At 42.1% G+C, this 15,303-nt stretch overlaps 1 protein-coding gene across 1 annotated transcript; it reads right to left on the bottom strand.

Annotated features, from left to right (window-relative positions):
• Positions 1–9,455: 9,455 nt before the first annotated feature.
• On the bottom strand, positions 9,456–9,893 carry Rnf135 (ring finger protein 135). Its single transcript, XM_055619563.1, has one exon. It carries the CDS (start codon positions 9,891–9,893, stop codon positions 9,456–9,458), a length of 438 nt encoding a protein of 145 aa, XP_055475538.1.
• Between the last annotated feature and the right edge of the window lie 5,410 nt (positions 9,894–15,303).

The following is a 15,303-nucleotide window of genomic DNA, read 5'->3' as shown; positions in this document are numbered from 1 at the left end:
TTAACCTTAAATCTTGTTAACCTATGACATGAAGAACTATTTCTTTGAACTTACAATAAACTTCTGAAATTAAGATATAAATTAGAAATGTTTAGTTATATATGAGTTTTAATGAAAAAAATGTAATCAATAATCCTGGTGTGAAAAAATAAAAAGCCCTAGCATAATGCTGGCAACACTATTTTACAAGCAGTGCAGGGTCAGAGGCAGGGCAGGACAGGTGTCCAACAACAGGGTATCTGCGGTTGGGCGCCTGAAACAATTGGGACACCCAAGATAAGAACCGGGAGTCTTTCCCGCCTTCTCTGAACCGGCTACGTGACTTAGCTCACATCTGCTTTCCCGCCTTCCCTGCTTCAAATACGTAACCTAACTATGGCTTTGTTCAAATCCCCCAATCAGATCCCCGTAACTATGCTTCTCGCTTCTGTAACCGTGCTTCTTGCTCCCGAGCCCTATAAAAACCCGTTACCCCAACCGAGAGGCGCACAGGTCTTCCGAAAGGCTTTGTCGCCCCGGGTACCCGTGTATCGAAATAAACCTCTTGCAGCTTGCATCCGAAGGCTGGTCTCGCTGATTCTTGGGAGGGGTCTCTCCGTCTAAAGAGGCTCTACCCAGAGTCTTTCAGGTGTAACACCCTCTATGTAATACTTTATCTATTTTTTGTGATAACTGCTTTTATGAGGTAATTTTCATTCTGACATAGAGAATTTTGCCTTAGAAAGTATAAAAGGTGTTGGAAGGACCCTGCTTTTTGAGGTTGAAGTGCTCAGCATTAAGGTACAGGACTCCCTCTCCCTAGCAGGGCCTCCTGCTCTCTGCCTGGCTTCATCTGCAGAGTGTCTCCAGACATAGATGCTCCAAACCACATTTGATATATGGCCCTTTACACAGCTCCCTGCTAGCCCTCCCCTCCCTGTGCCTGTAAGATAATTAGATATTGTGTTCCCATTCATGTGATAAGAGGGTGCTATTTAATGCAAATCAAGCATGCTTGAAATGCCTAGCTTTACCTGCTCAGGTACAGCTGTCCCTGGAGCTCTCCACCCACTCCCCAAGGGGTACATAGCCTTTGTTCTCTGGAATTAAAGTTCAACTAGCTCCATGAACTAGTTCCCAGGGTGTCTGATCTCCTTTGAGCTGGCCAGCCTTCCAAGCTCTGCACCTCATCTTCTGCCCTTCCTGCCTCTGTGGGCCTGTGGGAAACAGGCCCCCAGGAAAAAGAAGAACCACAGCTGGGGCTCAGTGTGCCAGGAAAGGTGAACAGCCCGGTAAAGAGGGTAGTTGGCTCCATGCCTGCCCTTCCCTCAAGGCCTGGCTGAAGTAGGAAGTCTCTGGCTCCAGACTCTGTTAAGAATCTGAGAGCACCACACCACAGTGGGTAGTGGGTTGCAAAAGTCTCTGGCTCCAGACTAAGAGAGATCCAATGTGTAGTGTGTTGCTTTATTAATTTCTTTCAATCCTCACTCCCGACTCAAGAACTGTGCGACTCTGCTGGCCGGCTATGGCAGTTTGGCAGCCAGACAGACTTGAGATACAGGGAAGCAGTGAAGGACACCACGGGCGATGGTGAGCTCTGATCATAACATTAAAAAGGGTGCGGTGGGTAAAATTTGAGAGTAAAAATAGGTCAAGGCAGTAGCCTCATGTTTTTTGTATGGAATTTAATTAAAGATAGTCTGTACATGTGGCTTGGAACTGAGAAAGTGGAACTTTCAGGCTTAGAGAGAAAGAGGATAGAAAGATGGGATGCTTTGAGACAAAATGAGATTAAATCATTGGCTCCTCCAGAATAGTTATACATCCGTCCTGATAATAATTTCTTGTCAAAAGAAGACTTTGAGGATGACTTAGATCCTGATGAGGTTGCAGAGTTGGAGGAAGAAGCAGCTCAGTATTATTCTGAGAGATACCCTCCAATTCAGGCTATAAGTGTTAAAACAAACAAACAAACACTTAAGCCTTGGCAAAAAGAAATAAAAAAGCTTGAATGGGGTTTGGAGACAATAAACAGAAAAATTGGAGAATTAACTACTAGGGAAAATGAGGCTCAATCCCCTACTCCAACTCCCTCCTCCTGGGAGGTCTATCGTTGCTGTACCCCCAAAGACAAGGGGGCCTTTTCCTTTGTCCACTGAGCGGGCAACTGTATCTCCCTTACAAGCTTCTTTACAACAAACTAGGCAGAAAGGAGAAGACAGAACTGAGTTTTATGCTTTTCCAGTTCTAGAGCAACCTGATGGACTGGGTAATATGAGAGTCCGTGCTCCTATACCCTTTAAACAATGAAAAGAACTGAAACTTGCATGTGCTCAATATGGTCTGACAGCACCTTTCACTCAAGCTCTATTAGAGTCTTGTCTACTGAAGCCTTCTGCCCAGGGGACTGGAAGCAATTAGCAAGAGCATGTTTACCAGGAGGAGAGCATTTATTATGTGAGAGTTTGCAGAGCACTGTCAAGTTACAGCTGAATTCAATCAAGCTCAAGGAGTTCCCATAACTCATGACATGCTTGCTGGAGAAGGTGAACAGGACAACAAATGGATTTTGATGTGGTTGTTCACACTCAAGAAAATGCTGCCGCCCAAAGATAGCAGCACACAGGTAGACAGGTGGAAGATTTGTCTAAAATCTGTCAGGAACCTGATGAATTATTTCAAGATTTTGTAGCAAGATTAATGAAAGTAGTAAGCAGACTTGTAGAAGATACAGATTCTCGATTATTATTAGTAAAACAATTGACCCATAAAAATGTTAACAGTGCCTGCAAAGCAGCTTTGAGACCCTTTAGGAAGAAAGGAAATATTTCTGACTATAAGAGATTATGTTCTGACATCAGGCCATCTTATACTCAAAGAGTGGCTATGGCTGCTGCCCTATGAGGGAAGACTATTAAAGAGGTATTATTTCAGCAATAGAAAGGCCCAAAGAATGGAGTATCTGGAAGTTGTTATGGTTGTGGGCAAATGGGACATCAAAGAAAAAATTGTCCTAATGATGGTAAGCAAGAAGGGAATCAAAAGGAATCTGGTCTATGCCCAAGATGTAAGAGGAAAGCATTGGACTAATGAATGTTAAGTCTAAAAGAGATGCTGCAGGAAACCCTTTAATGCAGGAAAATGGGGAAAGGGGCCAGCTCCAGGCCCCACAACAATGTTAAGAGGTGCTACAGAACTTTGTCCCTCAGCAAGGAAATCCTTTCAGGACCTCTGTAGAGCAACCACAGGTAGCACAGGACTGGACCTCAGTTCCTCCACCTACAAGAGTTGACAGTCCATTACCTAGGGGGACTATAGAATTATTACTAGGAAGCAGTACAACTATGCAGGGAATTTCAGGAGCTCCTGGGGTAATTGATATGGATTATGAAGGGAAAATAAAAATTATGACACACTCTCCAAATGGAATTTCTGTAATAAATCAAGGTCAAAGATTAGCCCAATTAATATTGCTTCCTCAAGGTCAGACAAAACATGCAAATAAGAAGGATAGGAGATACAGGTTTTGGATCCTCTGATACTTATTGGGTACAAGCTATCAGTCCCAATCAGCCTGAACTGGTGTTACAAATTAATGGAAGAAAATGTACAAGGTTATTGGATACAGGAGCTGATGTCTCTGTCTTAACTGTTGATCAGTGACCTATGCATTGCCCTAAACAATCTTCTACTACACATTTACAAGGAATAGGACAAAGCCAATGCCCTGAACAAAGTAGTGACGAGATAACTTGGAAGGATGAGGAAGGACATGAGGGAACCTTTAATCCATGTATTGTTCCTGGCCTTCCTGTTAGTGCAGTTACCAGTCAGATGCTTAATCAAATTCAGGATTGGGAAAATCTGGACAAGGCATAGCTCAGCCATTACTACCTACCCCCAAGAAATTTTAAAAAGGGGTTGGGTCATTTTTAGGGAAGGTCACTGAATAACCTGTACCCCATGCTGATCCAATAATGTGGAAAGCAGTTATTCCAGTGTGGGTGGATCAGTGGCCTCTTTCCCTTGAGAAAATTAAAGCTGCTGAGCAGTTAGTACAGGAACAGCTTGATAGCGACTGTATTGCTCCACCAAACTCACCTTGGAATGCCCCTATTTTTGTTATAAAAAAGAAATCAGGAAAATGGAGACTTTTACAAGATCTCAGAAAAGCAAATGAGATCATGGAGTTAATGGGAGCCTTGCAACCAGGCCTACCTACCCCTTCTGCTATACCTAGAGACACTTTTAAGATTATACTAGAGTTGAAATATTGTTTTTATACTATTCCTCTTGCTCAAGACAGTAAAAGATTTGCTTTTAGCATGCCATCAGTAAATCTTAAAGAACTTATGAAGAGGTATCATTGGCTTGTATTACCTGAAGGTATGGCTCAAGCTGTTTTTAAAACTAGAAAAGCATATTCTTCTGTGTATATTATTCACTATATGGATGACATTTTATTGGCTCATAAGAATGAAGGGATTTTATTAAGCGCTTTTGCACACTTACAAGCTTTGAAGGATCAAGGTTTAGTAGCTGCACCAGAAAAGGTGCAGACAGAGCCACCTTGTTTGTATTTGGGACATAAATTATATCCTCAGATCATTATGCCTCAGAAAATTCAATCAAGGGAAAAGAACCTAAAAACTTTAAATGATTTTCAAAAGTTGATAGGTGATAATAATTGGCTTATACCCCATTTGAAGTTAACTACAGGAGAGCCGAAACCACTTTTTGACATTTTAAAAGGAGGCTGATCCTTTGTCAAAAAGGGTACTTACTGGGGCTGAAGAAATGGCTTAGTGGTTAAGAGCACTGACTGCTCTTCCAGAGGTTCTGAGTTCAATTCCCAGCAACCACATGGTGGCTCACAACCATCTGCAATGGAATCTGATTTCCTCTTCTGGTGTGCATGAAAACAGTGTGTTTATATACACAAAATAAATAAATAAATCTTTTTAAAAAAAGGGTACTTACCAAAGAAGTTCGTGATGCTTTGCAAAAGATAGAATTAGCTATTGAAAAATAACATGTTCGATATATAGGTTATTCAAAAGAATGGGGTGCATATATTCTGGCTACTGTTCATACTCCAACTGCTGTATTGTGGCAAGAAGGACCATTATTATGGTTGCCCTTGCCTGTGTCTCCTGTTCTAACACCATATTTTGAAGCAGTGGCTAGTTTAGTTCAAATAGCTCAACAGAATCTCTCTCAAGTATTTTGGTAGAGAGCCCACCTGCCACACCCACTCCAGTGTCTGGTGTAGCGTGTCAGTAGATGGCGCTACTCAGACTAAGAGATATGTGTCCTTCGGGATTATGCTCTCTGGAGGTCCCTGGAAGACACCCCCACCCCCCCCCCGCCTGGCAAAGAGACGCGTTCTGAGATTTCTACGCTTTTTCGGTTTCAGTTCGGGCTGGATTAATGAGTTTTATCTTTCTCTGTGACTCCTGAAACATCACAACAAATTTTATAAAGAAATTTATTATTAGTAGATTATTAAAGGCTTTAATAAAAATAATATGTAAAAGGAATAAGTTTAAGAAAAGTAATGAATTAGATTTAGTATTAATAGGCATTAAGAATAGTGAAATAATAATAGGCTCCTTCTTAAAAAATAGCATGGGAGGTGCAGCTGGCAGGCGTTTCCCCTCCCTTTAGTGCCTTGTTCCTAGGGAAGATTATAAATCTTTAGCAGGACATATGGGAGGATGGTTAACAAAGGTGTAATTAGATTTTGATATAGAGAAAGATTTTGGCAGGCATCTGACCTAGCTCCTGACTTTCCTCTTCACTGGTTAGCAATAATGAAACTACATTTGAGGTTTCTTTCTCTTTGTTTGCTCTGATCAAAAAGTTTTTAGGCCAAGATTTCTTGTGGGCACTGCTTTATGTTTGACTGCATTTTGAGTTAAAATGTAAACTTTGTATTCTTGGTAAAAGTCTGAATGTTCTGGGAAGTTTGCCAATTTTAAGGTGCCTTTTGTGAAATCATTATAAAAATACTAGCTTGATTTCAGTAAAGTCACAGCAGAGCCAAAACCATCAAGGTGTCTCTGTCAATTCATCGCCGAAACCATGTCTTCCTGTCCAAAGCCTTGTTCTCCCGAGGAGGCCGGGAGCCTGACTGGGCCAGTCCTTAATTGGAGTTCCTTTCACCAAATAAGTAGAGTGGTTATTTCAAAATGCAGATTGTTGGGCCATAGTTTTTGCTCATTATTTAGGACATATTGAACAAGAGCCATTTCCAACAGTATTCACAGATGGATCTTCAAATGGGAAAGCTGTATATGTACTGCTGGGACAAATTTTTTGTTTTGCAAACATTAGTAGCCTCTCAGCTCAAGTTGTAGAATTACTAACTATAGCTGCGGTCTTTAAAAATATGGCTTCTATCTCTTTCAGCTTGTGCACTGATAGCCATTATATTGCTAAGGCTTTGCAAGTCCTAGAGACGATACAGGTAATAAACAAATACAAGATCTATTCAGAGAGATACAACAAAGCATCCAGAGCCGTGTGCGCAGCCTTGTTAGGACATATTAGAGCTCATTCAGGACTTCCTGGACCTCTAACTTTAGGGAATAATTTAGTAGATCAAGCCATATGCTTGGTCAGATTAACTCAACAAGAATTGGCTCAACAATCTCATGCTTTACATCATCAAAATAGTCAGAGCTTAAGAAAACAATTTAATGAGCTGAAGAGGTAACTCAGAGGTTAAAAGCATCAGCTGCTCTTCCTAAAGGTCCTGAGTTCGATTCCCAGCAACCGCATGGTGGCTCACAGCCATCTATAATGAGATCTGATGCCCTCTTCTGGCGAGCAAGGCAGAATACTGTATAAATCATAAATAAATCTTTAAAAAAAAAAAAGAAAAGAAAAGAAAGCACTTTAATATCACCAGAGAAGCTGCTAGACAAATTATAAGATTATGTTCTTTTTGTCCTGAACATTTTAATATACCTCAATATGGTGTCAGTCCTAGAGGACTGACTCCCAATCATTTGTGGCAAATGGACATTTGTGGCACCCTAATAGTAAAGATTATTACTGGAATATGGCAGGGCCCCTGTATTAACATGGGGAAGAGGACATGTTTGTGTTTTTCCGCAGGACACAGAATGAGCCAGGTGGATCCCAGAAAGGCTGGTGTGATTTGCAGGAGATGTTCATCAGGAGGAGGATGTCCCTGCTGCTGGCCATGGTGAATTCTGTCCTGATAGTGAAAGGAGAGCTGTATTGGGCTTATGCTTCTGACCCACCTTTGTTTTATTCTGTTCCCGAGAGAAACTTTTCAGATACAATGTGACTGGAATTGATTGGTCCGGTAATCAGGACAATTCTCAAGAATAAAAAAGAGGACTGACTATGGGACTTTGGTCTAATTCTGGTTTTCAGCAGACCTATATTTGGAAGCTTGCCATGCTTTGCTGTTTGGAAATGTTATTCAAACAAGATTCAAACTTGGGGCTAGAGAGTTGGCTCAGCGGTTAAGAGAACTGTCTGCTCTTCCAGAGGTCCTGAGTTCAATCCCCAGCACCCACATGTTGGCTCACAACCACCTACACTGGAATCTAATGTTCTCTTCCAGGATGCAAGTATGCATGCAGATAGAGCACTCTATATACATAAATAAACAAAATCTTAACAACAACAACAACAAAGAATGTTTTAAAAAAAGATTCAAAATTTAAGGTTTCTTGCCATCAACGTAAACTAACAAACCCAAACCGTATTTCTAAGCTTTCAAATGGACAACAGGTTCTGGTTGTTCAACAGCCTTTTATTATGGTTCCTGTGAATGTTTCTCAGGCTTGGTATTCTGGTAAGGGGTCATCTTTTAAGTCACTTTTATGTAGTGTTATAGGACTTCGCTTATTAATGTTAAAGTTGATCTGTGTACGATTAAACTCCAGTGTCTACCCTAGCAGAGGTTGGTAACTTAAGTTACGGTCAATTTTAAAATATATATTTTAAAAAAAGGGAGACCTGTGGATAGCTGCTTATTTGACATGCTGCTTAGTTATTGAGTTCTCAGGAAAAACAAACAAACAAACAAAAACATGTTTTCACCCTGGCCTTCACCTGGAGACATAGGCAGGATGTTTTTGCCAAGTTCATTTCCTTTTGTTTGCCTGAGGATGGCACAGACAGGTGGTGGAGGTAAACAAATTTGACTTCTGCATGAACCCTTCATTGTATAAAGGTGCTTTGCTCTATAAAAAAAGGGCTTATTGGAATAAATCCGTGTGTGACAGTTCTACTGGCTGCCCTTTCAAGCAGATCCCATGTGTGGTGTGTTGGTTTATTAATTTTTCTTTCAATCCTCACTCACCACTCGAGAACTGTTCTACTCTGACGGCAGGCTCCAGCAGAAAGTGACATAGCCACAAACATGATATGACAGCCACATAGAGCAAGAATGTTCTGATACATGCTGAAACATGACTCAGCCCTAAAAATATTACAGGAAAGAAAGAAGTTTAATACAAAGAGATGTGGAAAGGGCCCATTTACATGAAACACGTACAACAGGTAAATTCAGAGACTTAAAGCAGAGGAGACATGCGCAGAGGCTTGGAGGGACAGGGATCAGGGGCTATTGCTTACTGGGTATTCAGGTCCTATTTATGACAGATGACCGATGCACAGTACTGGAAATACCACAAATGCCATCGACCTGTACACTAAAAAGTGTTCAAATGGTTGGGCAGTCATGGTGGCACAGGCTTTTAATCCCAGCTCTTGAGAAGCGGAGGCCCCTGAACCTCTGCTCAGTGAGTTCAAGTGGGTCCACATCTGTAATCCCCAACCTGGAAAGCTGGGTGAGTCACTCACTCCAGATTCAACCTACCTTAGTCTACACTAGTTAGGCCTGTCCCAATAAATAAAAATGGGGGCGGTGGTGATGACTGCCTTTAATCCCCTCAGAGAACTCTGAATTCGAGGTCTGCTTGGTCCACAGAGTTCCAGGACAGCCAGGATTACACAAAGAAAGCCTATCTCACAAAACAAAACAAAACAAAACAAAACAAAACAAAACAAAGAAAACAGAGTCAGATACATAAATAATTAAATAATATTGAATTTAAGAGTTAAAATATGAAACTATATTTATATATGTATGTATATATACATATTGATATACATATGTATATATTATATATTCTACCACCCTAAAATTTTTCAGACATCACAGAAAGGCTGAGAAAAAACGGGAATATGCTAGGGTGCACCACACCTCAGTTAGACGGGATTTAGAGTATTAACTATTGTCTGCTAATACTCTAAATCCTGTCTAACTGCTATTACTCTGTTAATACCCTCATTACGTAGCTCTGGCTGTGTGGGACAAGCCACGGTTTCAGCCTCCCAAAACCTGGGATTACAGGCGTGGGCTCGCCTTGCCGGGATTTTCTACTTCTTTATACACTTCTGAACTTTTTAAAGATCCTCCCGAAAACAGATTAGATTGAGAACGTTACGGGGCAGGAGATTACGAAAGCAAGAGGTACAGCGGTGCAAGCGCGATCTGCAGAGCAGTGAAGGCTTCCTACCTGAGGGGGCGCGGGGTGAGGAGGAGACTCAGGCGCGGAGGCGGGTTCGGGGCCAGCCTGGAGCTCCTGCGCCGCTTGGCGGTACTTGTCCACCAGGTCATGCAGCAGCGTGTTCCTGTGCAACTTGGGCCTGTCTGCGAGGCCCTCGCGGCAGAGGGGGCAGGCCCAGGGGCGGCCACCCACGCCAGCGTGCTGGGCGAGCCACAGGTCACTGAGGCACTGCAGGCAGAAGCTGTGGCCGCAGGGCAGCGTGGTGGCACCGTCCAGCAGCTCCTGGCAGATGATGCAGCTCAGGTCCTCCTCTCTCAGCCACACAGGGACCGCAGTGCTGAGGGATGCGGCCGCCATAACTGGGGGAGGGAGGTGCAAAGCAAGTTTTCGGTTTGACCCACCAACTCCCCCCACTCCCAATCACAAGGAGATCAAATATCCTGCAATATCTTCTCCTTTTTGTCTAAATAAAAGACTTTTCTCTGGCATCAATAAACTATATACTATCTGGTAAAAAATAACACTCATAATATCCAGTCCATTAGTATCTGGCAACCTTGGAGAAAGGATTCTACTGTCTATCCTAAGCTTAGTGAGTCCAAAGTTCTATACCTGAATTACTTTGTATCGTAACTTGCATTACCTATCAAAACCCCCTTTTTTTTTTAGACCTAAAGCATCTTAGATCCTAAACAACTCAAGCTTAATTGTAAGACTATAACTACTTAGCAGGTGTGGGAGAGCGGGGTGGGGAGGGATGGTGGCACACACCTTTAATCCTAGTCCTCGGGGAAGCAGAGACAGATCTCTGTGAGTTCGAGGCCAACCTGGTCTACAGCGTTCCAGGACAGCCATGGCTACACAGAGAAACCCTGTCTTAAAAAAAAAGGGGGGGGGGGTTAGGGCTGGAGAGATGGCTCAGAGGTTAAGATCAGAGCACTATCTGACCTTCCAGAGTCCAATTCCCGGCAACCACACTGTAACTCACACCCATCTATAATGAGATCTGGTGAGCAAGGTCTACAGCAGATAGAGCACTCATCTACACAAAATAAACTTTTAAAAAATGACCATAACTATTTAGTCTTCAGCCCCAACAGAGACCTCAGAAGGAGGCTGTTTATTATCTGAATAAATAGGATGTGCAGAACAAGCAGCTGCCAAAAATATAGATGTGACAGGGACTGCCGGCTGCCTGGATGGTCACCCAAGGTTTCTCTACAATGCGGGAGCATCATCTTTAGCTTTCTCAGAATATCTGACAGGATTTTCTGTGAAGCAGGTAGTATGAGGGACTTGTCTACCTTGTGCTAGAGGGTAGACCCGGGTGGGATCTGATAGGTGTTATAATCACAGGATGGCTTCTATTTCTAATTACTTGTTGCAGTAGAATAAATAGCAGAGTTAATTCTGAATCTCCCCGAATTAACAGTTTCAATATGTAAAATAACCTTCTGCATACTGTGAGTCAGTTACTATATTACGAAATTCACGAAAATCACATAATACCATAAAATGGCATATAACTCTGATTTTTGAACTGACTCATTAAGGGCTCTGGGCCACTTTACTTAAATTTTCTGACTTATAACCTGCCTTTCCTGATTTATTTGCAGTAGTACTATATGCGGGAGAATTCAGTTAGTTCTTTTTATAAATTGAAGTCTCTTGCTTTTGGGATATTTGTTGTTAATCTTTCCCAAAAAATTACTGCATGCTCTTTGCCAGCATTACTAAAGGGTACCACAATTTTCTGGTGGGTCTATTTGTGCCAATTGACAAAGTCCCATTTTTCCTTTCAGAATAAATTCAGAAATCTTTTCTACATAGGTCTTTAGTTTTTTACTCTGCTTATGTGCTAAAAATATAGTTTCTAAGATACTGTCTTCTCTCTGCATAATCCCAGCACTCTGGGAGGCAGAGGCAGGCAGATCTGTAAAGCCAGCCTGGTCTACAAAGTGAGCCCAGGACAGGCAAGGCTACACAGAGAAACCCTATCTCAAAACAACAACAAATTCCCATGGGAGAATGAGTAGAAGGCAAAATAATCAAAATAGCATCTCACTTTGGATCCAAGACATGTACATGTGCATTCTATAGTTTCTGTCAGAGCCAGTACTCTCTCAGCCTCAGTCTCTCTCACTTTGTAAGGTTTGAATAGAATTACTCAGCTCTCGTAGTTAATTAATCCATTTGTGGGCCATTAAGAGTTTGTAACTGGGGCTGGAGAGATGGCTCAGCAGTTAAGAGCACTGTCTACTATTCCAGAGGTCCTGAGTTCAATTCCCAGCACCACATGGTGGCCCATAGCCATCTATAATGGGATCTGATGCCCTTTTCTGGCATGCAGGTGTACATGAAGATAGAGCATTCATATACATTAGATAAATAAACAAACAACAAATAAATAAAAGAGTTTGTAACTAAAGCCAGGAGGGATGGCACAGGCTTGTAATCTCAGCACTCTGGTATTTTTCTTATTCTCTTCTCGTTTATAGGTCTCTCTAATTTTCCTTCTAAGGCTGGTATCTTATCAATCCATTTTTCATATTTATCTTTAAAGGTTTTTTTTCAAAAGACACTTTTTTTTACAGTTCACAGTCTCAGGGTTCACAATGGGATCAAATATCCTGGAATAATCCAGTTTTTGTCCTGCTGCTTCTTTGACTGGGAAATTCAAAGAAAGTCCAGTAAATTCAGAGAATCTCACCAGGCATGAAGGCATATATCTGTAATTCCAGCACTCAGGAGACAGACAGGTAGATATCTGTAAATTTGAGGCCAGTCTGTTCTACACAGTGAGTTCCAGAACAGACACAGAGAAACCCTGTCTCAAAAAAAAAAAAAAAGGGCAGCCTGGATTATATGAGGCACTATCATTTAAAAAAAATATATGTATATTAATATATATGTATTAAGAATCTTTTAAAAACCATCTCAGTCTGCTGAAGAGACAAGAGAACATCCAGTACATCTCTGTAAAAGTAGCTTTTATTCACCTGTTTTTTTTGTTGTTTTGTTTTGTTGGTTTTTTTAAGACCGGGTTTCTGTGTGTAGCCCTGAATGTCCTGGACTCTGTAGACCAGGCTGATATCAAACTCACAAGAGATCTGCCTTCTTTTGCCTATGTCTTCTGCCTTAAAGACATGTGCCACCATGCCCAGCTGTTTGTTTTTTGTTGTTGTTGTTGTTTTGTTTTTTTTTTTTTTTTGGTTTTGTTCGGTTTGGTTTGGTTTGTTTGTTTTGTTTTTTGTCTCAGACTCACAGAGATCCATCTGCCTGTGCCTTCTCTGCCTTCTACATTCTCCATCACACCCAGGTATTCACCTTTTTAATTGTCTTTGAGTCTTATTGTCTCCATCTGCTAACCTAGGTCTAGTCCTGGAAGCTTCTAGCCTTTGTACAGTCAAATCTAGGCCTAGAATGGTTTTAGCCTCTGAGACTGAATAAACTCACCCTTTCTAGTTCTTTATGAATGCTGAGGCTGCTCTTCCAGAGATCCTGAGTTCAATTCCCAGCAACCACACGGTGGCTCATAACCATCTATACTGAGGGCTGGAGCCCTCTTCTGGTGTGCAGGCACATATGCAGACAGATCACTGTATACATAATAAGTAAATAAATCTTAAAAAAAAAAAAAAAAGAATTCTGGCTGGCTGGTTCAACTCAGCTGTTCTGGCTTGAACTAACTCTAACAATCTCTTCTAATCTTCTGGCTCTTTCTCATTCTCTGGCTTGTTCTCTGTCTCTTTAAAACTGTCCTAGTAAAACTGCCTCTGAATTCCATGTACTGAACTGCCATAAACTCAGATTTACTCACTGCCTGTCAACTCATGGACTCAACCAAGCTGATTAGTTGTATGACTCTGTCTCCTGCTGGAATTAAAGGCATGTATCACCACACCTGGACTTAAGCTTTTCTTTACTTGCTCTTTAGCAGGCTGGCCTTGAACTCAGAGATCTGCTTGCCTTTGTCCCCTGAAGTTAAAGGTGTGTCTGTGTTTCAGCCAGATCCAACAGACCTAGGAAGAGATCTTTGGATGTGATCTCTTGCCAGAGCAATCATATTCTGAATTAAAATTCCTCTACATGCTGGTACATGCCTTTATTCCCAGCACTGGGGTAGCAGAGGCAGGCAGATTTTCATAAGTTCAAGGCCAGCCTGGTCTACCGAGTTCCAGGACAGCCAGGGCCACACAGAGAAACCCTGTTTTGGAAGGGGAAAAAAAAAACCTATTTTTTTTTTCATATTCCTTTTTGTTGTATGAGTATTTGATCTGTATGTATGTAAGTGTGCCTTGAGGGTACAGTGCCTCTGGAGGCCAGAGGAGGGTGATGGATCATGTGGAACTGGAGTTACCCAATGTGGGCTGCCATGTGTATTCTGGGAAAGAGAGTCCTCTGTAAGTGTTAATGAATGAAGTATGCTAAGACTAGATACTAAATAAATCTGAAAGTAAAAGGAGAAATTCCCACTCTTTAACAATCAGACCCTGGCCATTTGGAGACGGGCCCCATTGACTTGTGATACAAGCATTTAGTGCTTAACTCCTAATGACCCACGAATGGCCAGTCTCGAGAAGGACAACAGGTGCTGGAAAATGTTCTAGTTAACAAGATGAAGGGAAGCTGAGTGGTGGTGGCACACACCTTTAATCCCAGCACTTGGGAGGCAGAGGTAGGTAGATCACAGAGTGAGAAACCGTCTTGAGAAAACAAGACAAGATAGACAGTTACTTATCTACCCAGATATGAAGCCTGTGCCATCAAGTAACTCCACTTGTAATGGAGGAACTACCTTTCCTGGGGCAGCAGAGGTGTTCTGAGAATTCTCTGAGGCTCTGTCTCTCTTGTAGCATTTTTGTTGTTGAGACAGGTTTCTCTGGGCAGCCCTGGCTGTCCTAGAACTAGCTCTGTAGACAAGACTGGCCTCAAACTCAGAGATCTGCCTCCCAGGTTCTGGGATTAAAGGCATGTGCCACTATCTCTGGCTCTCCCAAGCAGCATTTCATTTATTTAATCTGTTCTGGTTTGGTAAATACTTTTACCCTTGGGCTTCCTTTGGGCATCACTCTTCCCTGTAAAATAAGTACAGATTTTGAAGAGTTTGAGTTGGCCTGAATATAACTCCATTTTGAAATAAAGATTTTGACTGGGAACTGAATTGAGGTACCAGGAAATATCACAGAATGTACGCCTGGCAGAAAACAAAGTTAACTCTCCTACCAACAGCCTCCAGGAAATATAACAGAATAAATGCTTCATAGAAAATAGAGACAAACTCCCTGGCAATAATCAATGGGAATCGGTTGGAAATCAAGTGGGAAAATTCTCCCCAATGTTTCAGATATGGTTTAGAAAAATACCCATTGTGATTGTGTGCCTCAGAAAAGGTCACCCCGCCCTGCTAAACTTCACCCAATTCTGTAACCCCAAGGCTTGTGCCCCCCTGCTTGCTGCCATGGAAACCCCCTGCTCACAGACTTTCCCTTTAAAAATCCTGTTCACTCAGAGCTCGGGGTTCCACTTCTCTACTGCTGCGTCAGTGAGACTTGGATCCCGAGTTCGATTGCTCTGGTAATAAAGCTCTCTTGCAATTGCATCGAGTTGTCTCCTGGTGGTCTCTGAGGGTCCCATGAGCCTGTCATAACAATTTCACCACTGAAGGCTACATCTCCAGCCCCCTCCCACGATCTTTGAGACAATGTCTCACCAGGATGCCCAAGGGTGTTCTCAGACTCCTTGGCTCAAGTGGACTTGCCTGAAC

Source organism: Psammomys obesus, unplaced genomic scaffold, assembly GCF_907164565.1.
Source record: "Psammomys obesus unplaced genomic scaffold, mPsaObe1.curated_primary_1811, whole genome shotgun sequence".
NCBI lineage: Eukaryota > Metazoa > Chordata > Mammalia > Rodentia > Muridae > Psammomys > Psammomys obesus.
Note: the sequence above shows the minus strand (reverse complement) of the source record. Positions and strands in the feature narration are given on the sequence as shown.

Bases quoted from the DNA above. Each gene is read 5' to 3' on its own strand.
- Rnf135 (XM_055619563.1), bottom strand. From the start codon at position 9,893: ATGGCGGCCGCATCCCTCAGCACTGCGGTCCCTGTGTGGCTGAGAGAG.